This window comes from Maniola jurtina, chromosome 1, assembly GCF_905333055.1.
Source record: "Maniola jurtina chromosome 1, ilManJurt1.1, whole genome shotgun sequence".
Taxonomy (NCBI): Eukaryota; Metazoa; Arthropoda; class Insecta; order Lepidoptera; family Nymphalidae; genus Maniola; species Maniola jurtina.
In genome coordinates, this window is record NC_060029.1 from 16,325,573 (window position 1) to 16,341,905 (window position 16,333).

Genomic DNA, 16,333 nt, shown 5'->3' on the forward strand with positions numbered 1-16,333 from the left:
TATATATTTTGATTTGTTTTATTAACCCCCGACCCAAAAAGAGATAACTTTGACGTGTGTATCTGTGTGTCTGTACATCTGTCTGTGGCATCGTATCTCATAAACTAATGAGCTGATTTTAATTTTTTTTTTGTTTGAAAGGTGGCTTGATCGAGGGTGTTCTTAGCTATAATCTATATAGCTTTAATAAAATTTCTAAGCACGATAGAAATTCTTTTCTTTGATTTATAGGATGGGGTATGAAATAAATCTGTTCCCGAAATAAATTTCACTAGGCTTCAGTCAACTAATCATCCCTAGGACAAGGTGAGAAGTTAATTTGTAGGGCGGGCGGCGACTACGCCAGTTCGGGGCAGATTTGGGCGGATCTGCGGCGGATGGCAAAGATTATTCCATCAGACGGTGCTATTTCTGAACTCGAGAATTGTGCCTAATGTTGAAACTACATTCTCTTTGTCTAGATTGTGAGTTGGATGTTTTAAAGCGCAAGTTTTCAATCACAGGTGTAAAAAGTTCGTAGAAGAATTCTAAGACGAAAAATTAAAACTGTAGTATTCGATTCGATTCATTTAGAGTTGTTTCAGTAAGAAATACGCGCTTACAAGCTCGTATGACGTGCGAGCCGTTTTTTCTTGTTAGCCGTAAATAGGTAGTATGGGCGCGCACGCATGTTCAATTTATTGAAGTGTGAAATGTAACGCGCGTGTAAGCGTGTATATCATAAGTCATACTCATAACAAGCTTAAAGAGTGCATAAAAATGCTATTTTGAAAAAGAAAGTGTATCTTCATTAAACAATATACCTACTTGTTACTAAAAAATATCTTGTGATCTATCTTTAAACTTTGTCTTCTCAGAGACACAAAACCTTTAGGCATAAATAACCAACAAAATAACAACTTTGTAGCATCTACTATATTCGTCACTGTCGGTTCTTCGGGCGTTCAGTTCATTTAGTGGTGAGTCCAGAATGGGAGCGGACAAGCCCAATGGAGTGGTGAACTACTGCCGGAGACCTCCTCAGCGGCCCTTCCTCCAGAGGATCCAATACGCGATCTGGAACCCTGAGGAGAGGACCTTTCTCGGACGGACTGGGAAGAGATGGGGTAAGACTACTTTTTTATATTTGAAAGTTAAGTAGGTACTTACTAACTTTCATAAGTTAAACACTTTGAACTCATAGGTGTACTGAATTAAATTAACTATCTATTTTTTCATTAGGAAAAACAAAATATTTTTCTTCCATACCCCGTCCTATATTTTTTAGTTGGGTAAGTAATAATATTTAAAAGTATTTTCGGAGTTATTTGCGTTTTTAGAAATTAAATATCACATGCTTTCATGGTAAAGGACACCATGTACTGCTGTGCATGGTGGCTGAGAGAGCTCCATAATGTCCGCCAATTCGCACTTGGCCAGTGTGGTGGAGGGGGTTTTAAAAATAAAATTAAAGTTAGGAGTTTTTAAAACATTTTCGTTCAAATCACCATTTCAAATGCATTAAAGCTTGCTAGATTTTATATCCAGATCTAAAAATATCTGTTGCAAAAAAATTATGATCTTGAAATTACAAACAAATATATTGGTACAAAAAATGATCTTTCGCAAAGTTGATAGGTATATGTACTTGCCACGTAAACGACACGATATTATTAATGGTTTCAATGCAAACTATTTCGAACTAAGTATCAGTTACGGGTTTGAAAGTGGTTACAATTGCTAAGTTGCCTTGCTCTTCTTCTAGTGCTATCTCCTATCAGAGATTGGCAATCATATGGATTTTAGACACAGCTGTCCTTAACAGTAACCTTGTACTTATGTTTAACCACTGGAATTTTTTAAGCCTGGATGTTCATCTACGGCCATGTCTACGTTTGCCTTTTATCTTTTACTAGCCGATGCCCGCGACTTCGCCCGCGTGGATTATGTTTTTCAAAATCCCGTGGGAACTCTTTGATTTTCCGAGATAAAAAGTAGCCTACGTGCTAATCCAGGATATTATCTATCTCCATTCTGAATTTCAGCCAAATCCGTCCAGTGGTTTTTGCGTGAAGGAGTGACAAACACACACACACACACACACACACACACAAACACACACGAACACACACACACACACACGCACACACACACACACACGCGCACACACACATACAAACTTTCGCCTTTATAATATTAGTGTGATCTAGAAACTGCAGCTGGTTATATCTTGAGTTGCGCATTATATTCGATCCTAGATATTCGAATTTTCTCTTTCTGCCATAGTCCGAAATTTTTATTACCTATTTGTTTTTATAGCGCCAATAGAAATTTTAATTCTGTGAAAATTTCAACTCTCTACCTATTGTGGTTCACGAGATAGAGCCGCTGACAGAGACGGATGAACGGAATGACGGATGGACGGACAGCGGAGGTATACTGTGATGGCACTTGGCACACTTCGGGTACAAATCCCTAAAAAACCATTGAGAAAGTTCGTTGGGAGTTACTATGCCACATATAGATAGACTGATAGTCATCACAGAAATACTTGAAAGACCATTTGCGTCAAGGGGTTAAAATCTAAATTCGCTAGAAGCTATAAAATATGATGGATAAATGTAAACGCACTGCATATTTCATGGTCTTGTTTAATAAAATATTTTGATGATCCTTCGTACTTACGTCATGTTAAATAAAAAGATCTGAGAATAACTGCTCACTATAACTGCTGTTGATTTGCTGCATTTCTCCTTCTTAGACCAGACCCGTTCTCAGTAGTGAGCTGGCAATGTGATGACGATGATGACAATGTTGATAGGTATAGTCAGGAAGTTCTGCGTTGGCACAGATAAACACACAGAAACACACACCCCTTTTCTACGGGGCGCGAAGGTTACTTATTTCCCCGACGGAAAGTAAGTACAGAGAAACTTTCCATTCGTATATTAGTTTTCTTTAATTAATTGGCAACATAGAGCCTCTCCCATCGAGACGCGTCAGACTAAGGTGGGGCGGACACTCACCCCTGGCTTCAGTATTGTAGATATAGTACGCGCTAGGCTGAGATGGCAATGGTCCCGCACACCCGCACGTCACCCGCGCTATCCCGCACCGGGTTACCGCAGTGGCTTTGCGGGGGTTTTCCCCACCCTGATTGCCATCTCAACCTGTCGCGTACTACGGGTACCCCGTACCGACTACGTTAAGGGTATGCTCTCGAATTTACGCTAAGCAAGTTTAGGTATCCAACGTCAGGTAGGCGGCGCCCAGATGCACCAACGACCCCTTGGATATAGCGCGACTAGGTGTATGAATATAGTTTTGATACTTGTCTCTCTTGTCTCTCTCTGTTGTATCTCTTGTGACTCCATAATCGACGACTTCTTTGTCGCGGTGCTGACTGATGAATGATGATACTTATAAGACCACGGCGTTGCCATGCCAGTTACGGATTCTATGCCTGAACAGATTTGGATGTATGGGTTATCGTTATGTATGGGTAATCCTTACATCATTCCAAGTGACACTGGCTTATACTTCAATTATTACTTGATTCTTTGTCTTTTGGTCGGCAGGTAGGAAAATATGACAACGGTTTACCTTGATGATGCCTCCTTGAAAGTGACAACAGATATCTTAACCACTGAACTAGAATACTAGAAACTCAATCGCCAAACGCATAGGTACTACAAAATACAAACCGTGTTTCGGTTTTCTAATATTCTAACTATAAAAAAACTCTCGCGCACCGAGGGTTTTTTCAAAATTTTTTACTGTTATGCATAAGAATAAATAGAAATCTGTTTTAGGATGTACCTACAGATAAAGCCCTTTCGTATGATACCTACCCCATTTATTAATTGGAAATACTAATTACATTTTTAGAGCACATCAAAATAAAAGCTAAGCTTTGTGAAAACTAAGGCTAAGCTAAGTTTATATGGAAAGCGCTGGGGAGCGCACAAGGGAAATTCTCATAATGTTCTCTACTAGAATGTTATCTGTCCTTTATTGTACCAAACACTTTGACTGTGAACAATAAAAAGTGGAGGTAAAGTGTTTGCTCGGTACACACTTGACCCGCTCGCTTTAATCCACACAAATTGACACATTTGACACATACCTAGAACCCATACTATTTATTTATTTAGTGACTGTGAACAATAAAAAGTGGAGGTAAAGAGTTTAAGCTAAGGTTTAAAGTTTAAATCCACTCCAAACTGTTAAACTATTGCGGCGGCATCACATTTTTATCGATTATTTTCTTCAACATATCTCCCTAAAAACATTTATGTGCTCTAAACAGGATTTATATTTAAAAAACAGCACTAAAAACCTAATCCATCAGAGCACTCTACTCACTGGCATAGTTTATTCGCGTTGCCATCGCCTGCGGTTACTAGGTTGTAACTTTGTAATGCGTATGGCTCACATGATCAAGCCTCGAGGCGGTGGCGTCACGGTGGCGGTTATTCAAGACTAGCCGATGCCCGTGACTTCGTCTGCCTGGATTAAGGTTTTTCAAATCCCGTGGGAAATCTTTGATTTTCTAGGATTAAAAGTAGCCTATGTCGCTCTCCAAGTCCTGAACTATAATATCCATGCAAAAATCACGCCGATGCGTTGCTCCGTTGTGGCGATATTGATGAAATAAATCAACAAATACACGGCGAAGCGAAGGAAAAAAATCGGTAAGTGTGAGTCGAACTCGCATACGAAGGGTTCCGTACCATCGCATGAGAAATACCACTTATTTCATGTCAACCATTTTGTAATTTTTAATTATTGGTTGTTATAGCGGCACATTCTATGAAAATCTACTCTATCTATTCTTGTTCAGAGATACAGTCCGCTTACAGACAGACGAGCAGACGGTCCCGTCAGCACCTTTCGGGAACGGAAACCTAAAACGGTAGTCGCCTCGGCTCCGTCTTGATTTTGCAGTGAGCGATGAGCCTAACTCGGTCCTCTGAAACCGTGCGAAATGTATGTCGTACCTACCTACTTCTAGTATTAAAGTGCCTAACAGTCGTATCGAATCGATCCCTAACTGAAATAGCTCTACGAAAACCGGTCACGGACTGTTTACTCTTCGCCACATTTTATGCACTAGCGGAAATATGTTTAGTGTAACGTATACGAAGATTTGTGCGAAATCTCGATATTATTTATGCGAAAATATTTAGAACGAACTTTGCTTTGATTTTTTTTCGCAACTGAACAGATCGTACGAATGTGTAGGTATAGAATGGAGGGTATGCTAAAGTTTCAAAAACAACATACTCACATAGTTGTAATTAATACCTACGCAAAAAGGTGTAATTTAAAAAAATGCCCCCGACATTAGTGTACTTGTTGTGCAAAGGGGTTTCCAAAATCTGACACCTCTGGGGTTTCAAAAATTTGACACCTCAACATTTTGATTTTTATCTGAGGTTCATCTGTTTGAGTGCTACGGTGCCACAGACAGACCTACATACATACAAAGCGAAATACCTTTTACCTAATGACTCTGCGTTAGGGGGCAAACGAGCAGTGGTGGACCTATAATATTATGTTTCACAACAGCTATCTGTTCCCATCTATTTGAGCAGTTCCTCAAAGATAATCTTGATTTTTTCCAGGCGTGATAGGTCTGATCTACCTGGTGATGTACATCTGCATCATCATCTTCTTCTCGCTCTGCATGTGCGGCTTGCTCTCCGCCATGGACGAGAGGATACCCTACTTCACGCTGGCTGACTCTATTATTGGTAGGTTCTCTTGTTTCCAGCTGAGATAGGCCTGATCTATCTGATATGATGATGCAGATGTTCATCTGCATCATCATCTTCTTCTCGCTCTGCATGCATCTCTGCTCTACTTCACGCTGGCTGATTCTATTATTGGCAACTATAAATATTTCAGGGTGTCTTCAAAAGACACAGGATTGCTCTCCCTGGCAAGTTTTAACTTAATAACCAAGTTGATAAAGAAGAAGATTAAAGATTCATATTTTCTTCGTCGGCCAAATGTGTCGATCTTATCAAAGGATCAGAAGGAGCTTATCATTCGCCACAAGCTTTAACTCGGTATCTATCAGAGATGAACACAGATATGCAGATGTGTTTCTCAGACCAATCAGACTATTGATAGATGATGTGAAAGAATTATCACGTCATCTACTAATAATTGTAATTATCTGATTGGTCGGATGATTATCTCCACTTCAAGCTATGGTCGATACCGGGTATAATCGAAGCAAGCGCTCTTTTCAACGAAATAGGTTTTAAGGTATTTATATGCCAGTTCTAGTTATCAAGTCAATCCAAAATTAGAGTGGAATCTTGATGGAAAATGATGCTGTAATCCAAAATCCTACCTGTTTCAGGTGACAATCCAGGCATGGGACACAGACCGATACTATACGAGCAGGGCGCTTTGATATGGTACAAAGCTGACAACGACACTCAGATCAAGAAATACGTGGATAACATCAATGAGTTTCTTGCACGTATGTATGCGTATATTCTACATTTCTGTTTCCTTTTCCGCACTCAGATATTGTCCGTTCGTTGAACGTGAGATCGCTGGTAGAGTTCCCCGTTAGATCACTGCAGTCAGTCAAGCTTACTCCATATCCAGGAATACCCAAACAGGCAATTCAGATCAGCAAAGCGTTGACCGAATACACCGTTGCATTTGAGTAGAACGTTTTCCATTCTTCCTCCTACATCAATGAATCATGCATATTATGTGTTACACCTATACTGCTCTTTTCTAAATATAGCAACCCTTATAGATTCTCGCTCAAAGGGATTCTTGCGAAACTGAAAATGTTTTATTTTCATCTATATCTATCTATACATATAATAAAATTGTAGAAAAGTGGTGTCTGTATAATGGAAATATATAAAAAAAAAGTAGCAGGGGTTGTTATTATATCGATGCCGAACCCGAAATTGTAATTAAATTTTTTTTTGTCTGTTTGTCTGTGTGTTTGTGCACGCTAATATCAGAAACGGCTAATTCGATTTAGATACGGTTTTCACTAATATATTGTAGTAAGCTTCACTTAACATTTAGTGTTTATTTCATGTCAATCGGTTCATAAATAAAAAAGTTATGTCAATTTAAAGAATCACGGCGAACATTCTTAACGTACAGAGTATATGCTGCCCGAAACGTCACTAATCCACGCGAACGAATTCGCGGGCACAGCTAGTTTATAAAAAAATGGGAACAGAGGAGGTTAAAAGTGATGTCTCGGAAAAGTAAATTCATTCTTCTTGCATCTTAAGCATAGACGAGGCTCGACCGCGCCGCGTTGCAAGCATGTTCCCTTTGACAAGGACCCCGGATGGGTTCGAAACTAGTCTTCTTACTTCGTCTAACCACGTGAGCACAGCCGGGATCAGCTATATTCATGATAGGTGCTATACTTTTCAGCCTATGAGAACAAAACCTTGCTCATAAACCAGGGAGTGAACCAGCGTGACTGCGGCGACTCCAAACCTCCTCGCAACGAGGTCTGCTCCTTCAATATCAGCCAGTTCGGTGACTGCAACAAGGAAAACCATTTTGGTTTCAAGAACAAGACACCATGTATTATCATTAAACTCAATAGGGTAAGGTATTTCTCTGTTATTTTTTCACATACTTGAGGCATGTTTAAGGAGATTTCATCTTAAACTTCTAAAGAGACGTTTCACGTTATCAAATTATTATAATATGAATAATAACTTAGCTGGTGTAGGTATTTCTAAATATTGAGGTTAAGGATCCTAGACAGAGTGCGCAGCCACCTTGGTTACTGACAAAGGTGGATTAAAAGTCAACTTTCATTCAAGTTTTTTAATAAAATAATTTCTATACAAACTTATATTCAGTTTTTTTTTCAGCTTTTTGATTGGAACCCCAACTTCTACGACGATCCTCAAGCTCTTCCTCCTGGAATGCCTCCTGATATAACAAACTATATAAACTCAACTACAACACTACAAGAAGTAAGTTGCAATGCGACTGGAAGGCTGGCAGCTACCATAGTCAATTTACCTTTTATCCTGGCTATTAAGAGTTAGCGGTGATAAAAGCTGGGGAGTGGGGATCCAGCTATACGCCAACGGTTTTAGAATTACCAACTACAACCCGATATTTACATCACCATAATATTATAAGTATCATTCGCGACAGCCTAAACGTTCAGATGGGTACATCATGTGTTTGACATAACCGTTGAATAAGTTAACACTTTCGCATTTAGAATCAGGGTAGACGTCATTACAGATAGTGATAACTTTGATCGTCTTTTATTAGAAGCAGCTTCTGCCCAGCTCGAAAACCTAAAAAGTCTTTGCCAAGATATCAAATCAGGACTTTGCCACTTGAGTCTGCTTCTTTTTTCTAGCGCCGTAAAATTTGGCTATCGTGCATGGGTGAACGACCAGCGGACGTGGACGCGCTGGGCCCCCTGAAGTACTGGCCGTTCCCCGGCCTGCCCGAGACGTTCTTCCCCTACGACAACACGCCGGGCTACCTCAGCCCTCTCGTCGCTGTGCAGCTGCTGCAGCCGAAATGTGAGTCATTTATCAGGATTCAGGGTCATCGAATATTAGTTTTGTCATAAAAAATAATACGTACTTTCGAGAGCTTCGTTTGGCTTAAAGTCTGAAAAACCACTCAAGTGTGAGAGACTCCAGCACCGAGGGTTCCGTACTCGGGTATTTTTTCCGACATATTGCACTGAAAACGCATCGTGCGGCCTCAGTCTAAAGATACATTTATTTTCGCAGTACACCAGATCATCAACATTCGCTGCAGGGCGTGGGCCAAGAACATCAGATACACAGACAGCCTCAAGGACCGTTTTGGATCCACGCATCTCGAGATTATGATCGACTGAACATAGTTAATATCCTTCTAGGCATCCATTAGACAATTATTTAGGTTATGCATTAGTCAATGCTTTTAATTATATCGTCGTGTAAAAAAATGGGGTTTATTATGTCCGTTCTTTACTTATGCGTTCGCTTATCATTCATCCGATTGGGTTGAAAATTACAATTGTTATTGAAACTTGCGTAAAGGTTTCTGACACAGTATCATCCACGTACAACAACAGCAAGTTGCACTACGACTCAAATCTATCAAATATGCAAACTTAAACTAACCCTCCAAAGCACCACGACAGACTTGCTTGGTTGAAGTCTTCATTACACGAGTAAAACGTTTTAACCCCGATTGCCTTTTATGTTCTATCACGATTCACGACTCATCACAACCCAGCAATGTGTTTGCGGCTTTACTTAATTAAAAGGGATCAATGCTTGACGAATATAATTGTTATATGTGGGATCAGTGTATACCTAACCTGGGTATAAAATAGGTACTTAAGTATGGGTTCGTATTGGCCCAGTGCATTTAGTTAATTGTTTAAATATTAGAATAATATTATGATTTTTGCTATTGATGATGTAGGTATTTTTTTGTATAATTTTCTTATTTACTTTAATCGAATGTGTTCAAACTAGTTCCAAATATACCGTAAATATTGTATTAATTGAGGTACTCAACAAAAATGTATTAAATGTAAAAAAATCAACGATTGTTTTATTCCTTATCTCTGGTCATCTTTCAACGATACCTTACGGCCTTTTCACAATAATTGCGGTGCAACGTCGTACCTCAGATTCCCTGTAAAATCCCACGATGCGTTGTGGGTTGTCGTAGAATTTTCCGATGCGACGTCGCACCGCAAGCGCCTATTGTGGTAAGGCCCTAATGATGGCACCCGTTGGCTACAGCTGTCTTCTGCGGGAACGAGAGTCCGCTTCATCGAAGCGATAACTCGTTGGCGAGTGGAACTTAAATAGTGATGTTTGTACTGACGACAGAAGCTACGTAGCTCTAAGCTCACCACGAGAGAAGCCAGGTGAACGAATTTTGCTTGAGGTTCAAGATTTTGTAGTCAAAATCGGTAAAGTGATAACTAATTGCTAATCGACGTTTGGAATTACGCTTATTTGTAAATAAAGCGGTTTACAAGTACCTAAGCAGGTATGTACTACAGCTGTAGGCATTTGGCTAGCTACCTATTTACGCAAAATCTTTGGGATTTAGGAGAGACGAAAACTATATAAAGAAAAACATTTTATTAGTTAAAATTAAATTAAAATTTACTAAAACACAGTGTGATGACTTCAAGAGCTGATTGTATAGTTATTCCACCATGATCTCGATATGAACGGAGCCGATGCCCTCGTGTCGGTCGTACTTGATGTTGTGCGCCCACGCACGGCACTCTATGTTGATCAGCATGCCCGCTGCAACAATTAAAAAAAATTCAAAATAGATAAATAAAACCGACTTCAATAACTAAAAACACTAAAAAGTAAAAAAATAATTTTTGTTTCTACACGTGTTATATATGTATGAAGTCGACGGTGAAATAGGTCCTACCCACGGCCGAAGCAGACATGCGGAGTGATTTGCTAACTCAGTGTTCAACGATTAATGATAGTCACCGAGCTCATAATTACTTTTACGTTTATTTTTAATCCATTGAAGGTTTTGTACGAAAAATCATTTTAATATTACTCAGTGAAGCAGCAATGTCCAACCAATGCATGTCAAACAAGCTCAGTGCATAATGAATTAGCGAATCATCATTCAGACCAGACCTAAGCCAATTTAGCAACTATTATATTACAGTCAAAACAAGAGTGAATAGGCACCTTCTAAGTAAACGCGTCCCATCTTAGACCACATCATCACTTTCCATCAGGTGTGATTGTGGTCAAGCGCTTGCCTATAGTGAATAAAAAAAAAAAGTCACCTTGAAGCTAGAATCTAGATAGAGATAAAAAGAATAGACTTACTCTTAGGTCTTTGCAAGTGCACAGCGACTAGTGGACTGAGGTATCCCTCCTGGTTGGTGTAGGGGAAGTAGTACCCCGGGAAGCCCCGGTAGGGCAGGTACTGGATGGGACCGATGTTCTCGCGGTCCGCGGGGTTCTCGCCTTGGCAGGACACCCACACCATGTTCAACTAAAATGGAGAAGATGATGAATGATGGAATGGGATATATCTATGTGTCTTGCTAGTACATTGCAAAGAAGTAAGCTTTTATATAAGATAAATAATATTTCCCTAAAAACTATGGTGAGGCATAGCTAAAAGAAAGTAGAGAAATAACGGAAAAATGGGAGTAGCTGTGAGCTTCTGCAGTAGACAGTAGGAATATCAAGCGAAAGTTTGTTGTATATTTCTCCAACAAAGGTGAAGAAAAACTCTACGTTACAACTGGCGGGTACCCTTTCATCGTCACCATCATCATCATCATTATCAATTGATAGACGTCCACTGCTGAACATAAGTCTCTTGTAGGGATTTCATTCGCCACGCTCTTGCGCCTCCTGAATCCAGTGACTCCCGTAGCTTTGTTTGATGTCTCTGTCCGCTTATTGGAGGGTCCTACAACCCTGCCCTGCCTCTTGAAATGAAATGATTCTTTATTTTGCGAAATGTGAGTAACAATGATGGTAAGTATATTGACAGGTCCTTGGTCCTTCACATTTTGCCATTTGTGTATGGCGTGCAAAATATATAGTTAGACTATTAATTACAATAAATAACCAATAAAAAATAAGAATATTAATTGAGATTGAAATGACCACGCGAACCATGACAGTGAGATATTACAGTTGGTTAGGTACACCAGTTCATTATTTTAAGAATTACAATATCAAAGTGTCCTAGTCATTAATATAAATCTATGTCAAATAAGTAAGTGTTTAAAGTTATAATAAGTGAAAAAATTATACTGAGAACGTTTATTGTGTTTGTCATCGCTTATCTTGCCCTCCAGCTTCGCAACCCGATAAGCTAAGTAGGTTACTCTATAATAGTTCTCTATACATATTCTGTCGCCAAGTAAAAGAACATAGTGAAAGTAAAAACTAAACGATAGGTTAACTTACATAATTCTTATCATAAGCAGTCATATTATTGATGTGCTCCTTCAAGTCATCTGGCATAGCTGTAGGCAGGTGATCGGAACTGTTGTAGAAGCCAGGTTTCCAGCCGTAGATCTTGTTGAGCTTGAGGAAGACGCAGGGCGTGGACTTGTGGTAGGCAAAGCCGTTCTCCTCCACGCAGGGTCCCCAGGCGTTGACGTCCACGTCGCAGACCTTGCCCGCTGGTGGCGGCAGCTTGAAGTCGCAGTTGTGAATGTTCTGGCCGGCGCCGGATTTGTTGGCATCACGTTTGTAAGCTGTAACATGAAGTCTTAGTGCAAAAAAAAATTACGAGACATTTCACCGATCGGGTGACAGAACTCAGAAGGGCTAGCTTATTTTTTGCGCAACGGATCAGCCTGTCTGTCCAGCGCGGAAATGCAGCCAGTATTCTTGGCACCTTTCCACGCGCGCATTATTTGTATAGTAATAATACTAGAGGATGCCCCCGACTTCGTCCGCGTGGATTTAGGTTTTTAAAGGTCCCGTGGAAACTGTTTGATTTTCCGGGATAAAATGCCTATGTCAATTACAGGGACGCAAGCTACCTTGGTACCAAACATACAAATCGGTTAAGCGGATGGGTTTTAGAAATCCCGTGGGAACTCTTTGATTTTTCGGAATAAAAAGTAGGCTATGTCCGTCCCCAGGATATTTAAAGCTAACCTTGTACCTTTCGTCAGAATCGGTTAATTTGTTGGGCCGTGAAAAGGTAGCAGACAGATAGATAGACAGACAGATAGACAGACAGACAGACAGACACATTTTCGCATTTATAATATAAAGTATGGAAGTATGGATGGATAGTATGGATAAGGCTCTATTTGATATATTTTCAATTTAAAAAAGGTTATAGAAGATACCTACCTACGTAAGGGTTGGTAATTCCAGCGCTTCTTCAATTTGAGCATCAAAGCCAAAATGCTTCAAACAGCAGAAGTGCCTACCTACTCATGTGGTAGAAACGCCGTAATAAACTGTGTCATGTGTGGCACAACCCGAGAAAAGGTTCCAGCTCAGCACAATGCTAATCGTGCTATTATGCATCATACATACACAAATACATCATGACAGTGATGCTATTAAAAAGCGATACTTAAACTTACATTTCAAAAACGTGGACAGCTCGTTAATCCAATACTGGTAGCTGCTGGGCTCGTTCCCTCTGTACCAGATGACGCTGCTGGCTACTTCCGGCGGCGTGGGTCTGAAGCCCAGGCCGGGGTTGGTGCCGATGATGGAGCTCTCCAGCTGCCACTTGGGCTGCCTCGCGTCCAGCAGCTGGAGGAACGTCCACATGCATATGGCGACCAGGACAGCTAGCGCGACGTAGAAGGTGGAGTAGAATAGCGAGATCTTGTCTGCAACATGATAAAAATAATAATAGATACAAGTGGACTACACAAATTTCAAACCCGTTGGAGGTTGAATTTTCAAAAATCCTGTCTAAGCGGAATTTTTCGTCATAATAGGTAGTTGCATGCCTTTCAGCCCAATCCGTCCAGTAGTTTGAACTGTGCGTTGTTATATCAGTCAATCAGTCACCTTTTTCTTTTATTACGCTAGTATACATAATATTATTAGCGACCCGGCGTCATCTTGAACCATGATTATTCTCATTTTTTTGTCATATTGCAACAAATAATATTAAACTATACCTACCTATAAATATTCCTCTTGAATCACTCTATCAATTGATGAAAACCGCATTAAAAGTCGTTGTGTAGTTTAAAAGATCCAAGTGTACAAATGGACAGAAAGCGGGAAGTAACTTTTTAGCTGTCCAGTTTTTAATGGGCAAAGACACTGGACATAACTCAGTGTACCCAGAGTTACGTAACAAAGCATGATTCCCATCCAAGGTGATCACAAGACGCGGCCGTGGCGGAAGCGGCGGAATTGAGCCATTGCCTCAATGAGCTCATTGCGACATCCGGCCGTCTCCCGGCTCCGAGCGGGTTCCAGCCGGAACGCGGACCGGCCCTCACCAATAAAGACTACCTACATACATTTATTTCATTGCTCCTCCCGACTACGGCAAAGCCAAGAGGATGAGTTATGATTTTAGCAGTCTATGAATGTTTGCCGTGATAGCCTAGTGGTTAAGACATTGACTTCCCATTAGAGGGGTCGAGGATCGAGGAAAAGTTAGGGGTTCTCATGTGGAAGGATCACGAAACACACCGTATTATTTTCCTACACTATAAAACCTCGTCTATTCTATTTGAACGATTATAATCGTTATTATTATTGAATTATTATTATTGAAAGATTTCGTCATCCTCCAATAATAATATAATCGTTCAAAAAAATAAAATAATCGTTCGAAAGAAAAATTTGTATTCTAGAAAGTGGTTTTGTGAAAAATTCTCTTTCCTATTCTAAGGAAATCAACATTTTTTTCTAGTAGTTTTAAGATTGTTGTGAAATTTATTCTAGGTAATATATTTACATAACGTCTTGCAACTATTACTTTTAAATCTATCCTGTATTTTCTTCTTTATCATAGTATTTTAAGCAATAAAATTACTTAGTTACTGAACTAAGCTAAATGACGATCCCATAACTTTTACTTCTATATCTCAAGTATTCTCTGGAAGAATTTGCTGCTCGCTGAAAATTTGCTTTATTTGAGATTTTTCAAAGATTTGTAAGTTAGCAGTACCTGGGAAGTAAGAGACCACGAGAAAGATGTCCTATCCAGTGGTAAGACCAGCTAAAGGAAACTGATGAGCTCAACATTTACGAAACTGCACATAATATAAGGCTATAAAATAAACAGCACCTATCATTTTCCTCTAGATAATAATTCACCAGGACGGTGATCACGACATTCAGTCATATCTCATGAGGGACACACCTGAGAGAGAAAGCAAGGAGCCAAAGATCTGGTTGTCAAAGACAGGTTCGAACCGAAATTGCGGACTGACTATGAGTTACAACACTTGCATCGCACGGCTTTTTAAGATTTTGTGTGTTTGTCTTTGTGTTTATATCGTCTTATCATCAACCCATAGCCAGCTCACTACTGGTCTCCTGTCCGAATGAGAAGGGTTTCGCCATACTCTACCACACTGGCTAAGTGCGGATTGGTGGTGATAGTATAAATATTATCTAAATAATCATACAAAACATAACTTACACCAACTAGAAGCAGTTCTGCCACAGAACTGCTTCGTCTTCGGGTTCCATATGAATCTCCTGAACTTCTGACCCGCAGTGAGTGGTGGCTCCTTCTCCCTATAGTACAGGTTGAACCGCTCCAAGCTGGTCAGGTCTGAGGGCCTTTTCTTTACTGTCATTTTGGTTGAGTCTGTGCTTTGCGATTTGAAAAACCTGAAGCAATGGAACATGGTGTTAATTTCAGTAGCAGGGCAGGAGCCAGGACAGTTGAGCAAACTTATAGTATGGGACACATTCAGCCTATACCTACCTTTATTACTATCCTGCATCTACTTCTATATTAATTAGGTATATCATAAATGCAAAAGAATTCAGGTTTTTCCAATAAGTGCTTCAGAGTTATTTTCTGCATATTGTGGTCTTACACAATCAGAATTCAATGCTTGTGGAACAAATGCCATAAACTCCCGGTATATAAGAAAATAGCTCCGAGGCAATAGCGATGGTCGGGTATATTTTGCGAAAAGAGGAAGGTAACGCTGCGGTGGCGTTTCAATGGCAGCTTGCCAGTTGAAGGAAACCTGTTCGATCAACCAACACCTGGAGGCGGTCCATTGAAGCAGACCTTAAAAGAGAGGGACCACTCGTGGAGCCATGTCGAAGCAGCAGCCAAAGATAGGAAGATATGGAAAACAACTGCTGCAGCCTTAAGTTCCACGAGGGAATAAAAGGACTCTATCAAAAGTTTGCTTGTGTCTGCCTGATACCTTTTGACGGTTTAACCGTTGAATCTTTCTTATGGCACTATTGCTGTATCCTATTACCTAGACAGGTAGGAACTCCTAGCATAAACTTTAAGCAGGGGTAAGGGAAAGTCATAAGATTAATACAAAATAATGCTAGTATCTCACCGAGCGGGATGGGTCACAAGGAGCGGCGGAGTGCAGCGCCGACTGCGCTCGCGCAACTGCCGGGCCTGCCAGGATGCTGGGACGACGCTCCGCCGCACTGAGTCATGCAACCAACTAAATAATAGTTTGTTGGAATCATGTTACATCATTTCCGATAGGTTCCTTAATTTTTAACTTCCCTAAAACTAGAATTTAAAATATTAACAAGTGAATCCTGTTCCTTAGAGCGAAAGATTCCTGACACTTGGCTACAATCTAAACTACGCGATGGTTTAATTTTCGCAAAAAGAAAAAATTGCTGCAAAGTTTGTACATTTTGGCGAA

The 16,333-nt window shown here is 40.1% G+C and overlaps 2 protein-coding genes across 2 annotated transcripts; one reads left to right on the forward strand and one right to left on the reverse strand.

Moving 5' to 3' along the window:
- The first annotated feature begins 939 nt into the window (after window positions 1-939).
- LOC123864804 (sodium/potassium-transporting ATPase subunit beta-2-like) lies at window positions 940-9,471 on the forward strand. The gene is made up of 7 exons (XM_045905496.1): window positions 940-1,106; window positions 5,607-5,735; window positions 6,353-6,475; window positions 7,411-7,589; window positions 7,863-7,967; window positions 8,369-8,537; window positions 8,754-9,471. Exons 1-7 carry the CDS (start codon window positions 971-973, stop codon window positions 8,861-8,863), a joined length of 951 nt encoding a protein of 316 aa, XP_045761452.1. The 5' UTR covers window positions 940-970; the 3' UTR covers window positions 8,864-9,471.
- Window positions 9,472-10,097: 626 nt separating this feature from the next.
- Window positions 10,098-16,119, reverse strand: LOC123864769 (sodium/potassium-transporting ATPase subunit beta-2-like). The gene is made up of 6 exons (XM_045905437.1): window positions 16,010-16,119; window positions 15,118-15,311; window positions 13,082-13,336; window positions 11,940-12,232; window positions 10,839-11,007; window positions 10,098-10,283 (listed from the first exon to the last, which is right to left on the reverse strand). Exons 2-6 carry the CDS (start codon window positions 15,275-15,277, stop codon window positions 10,180-10,182), a joined length of 981 nt encoding a protein of 326 aa, XP_045761393.1. The 5' UTR covers window positions 15,278-15,311; window positions 16,010-16,119; the 3' UTR covers window positions 10,098-10,179.
- Window positions 16,120-16,333: the final 214 nt, after the last annotated feature.

What these genes read in the sequence shown, in the direction of transcription:
- LOC123864804 (XM_045905496.1), top strand. Translation starts at nt 971, where the DNA reads ATGGGAGCGGACAAGCCCAATGGAGTGGTGAACTACTGCCGGAGACCT. An exon ending in ACGGACTGGGAAGAGATGGG is followed by an intron (nt 1,107 to 5,606) that starts GTAAGACTACTT and finishes GATTTTTTCCAG; the next exon opens with GCGTGATAGGTCTGATCTAC. An exon ending in GCTGGCTGACTCTATTATTG is followed by an intron (nt 5,736 to 6,352) that starts GTAGGTTCTCTT and finishes TACCTGTTTCAG; the next exon opens with GTGACAATCCAGGCATGGGA.
- LOC123864769 (XM_045905437.1), bottom strand. Translation starts at nt 15,277, where the DNA reads ATGACAGTAAAGAAAAGGCCCTCAGACCTGACCAGCTTGGAGCGGTTC. An exon ending in CTGCTTATGATAAGAATTAT is followed by an intron (nt 11,008 to 11,939) that starts GTAAGTTAACCT and finishes TCTCCATTTTAG; the next exon opens with TTGAACATGGTGTGGGTGTC. An exon ending in GCACTTGCAAAGACCTAAGA is followed by an intron (nt 10,284 to 10,838) that starts GTAAGTCTATTC and finishes TAATTGTTGCAG; the next exon opens with CGGGCATGCTGATCAACATA.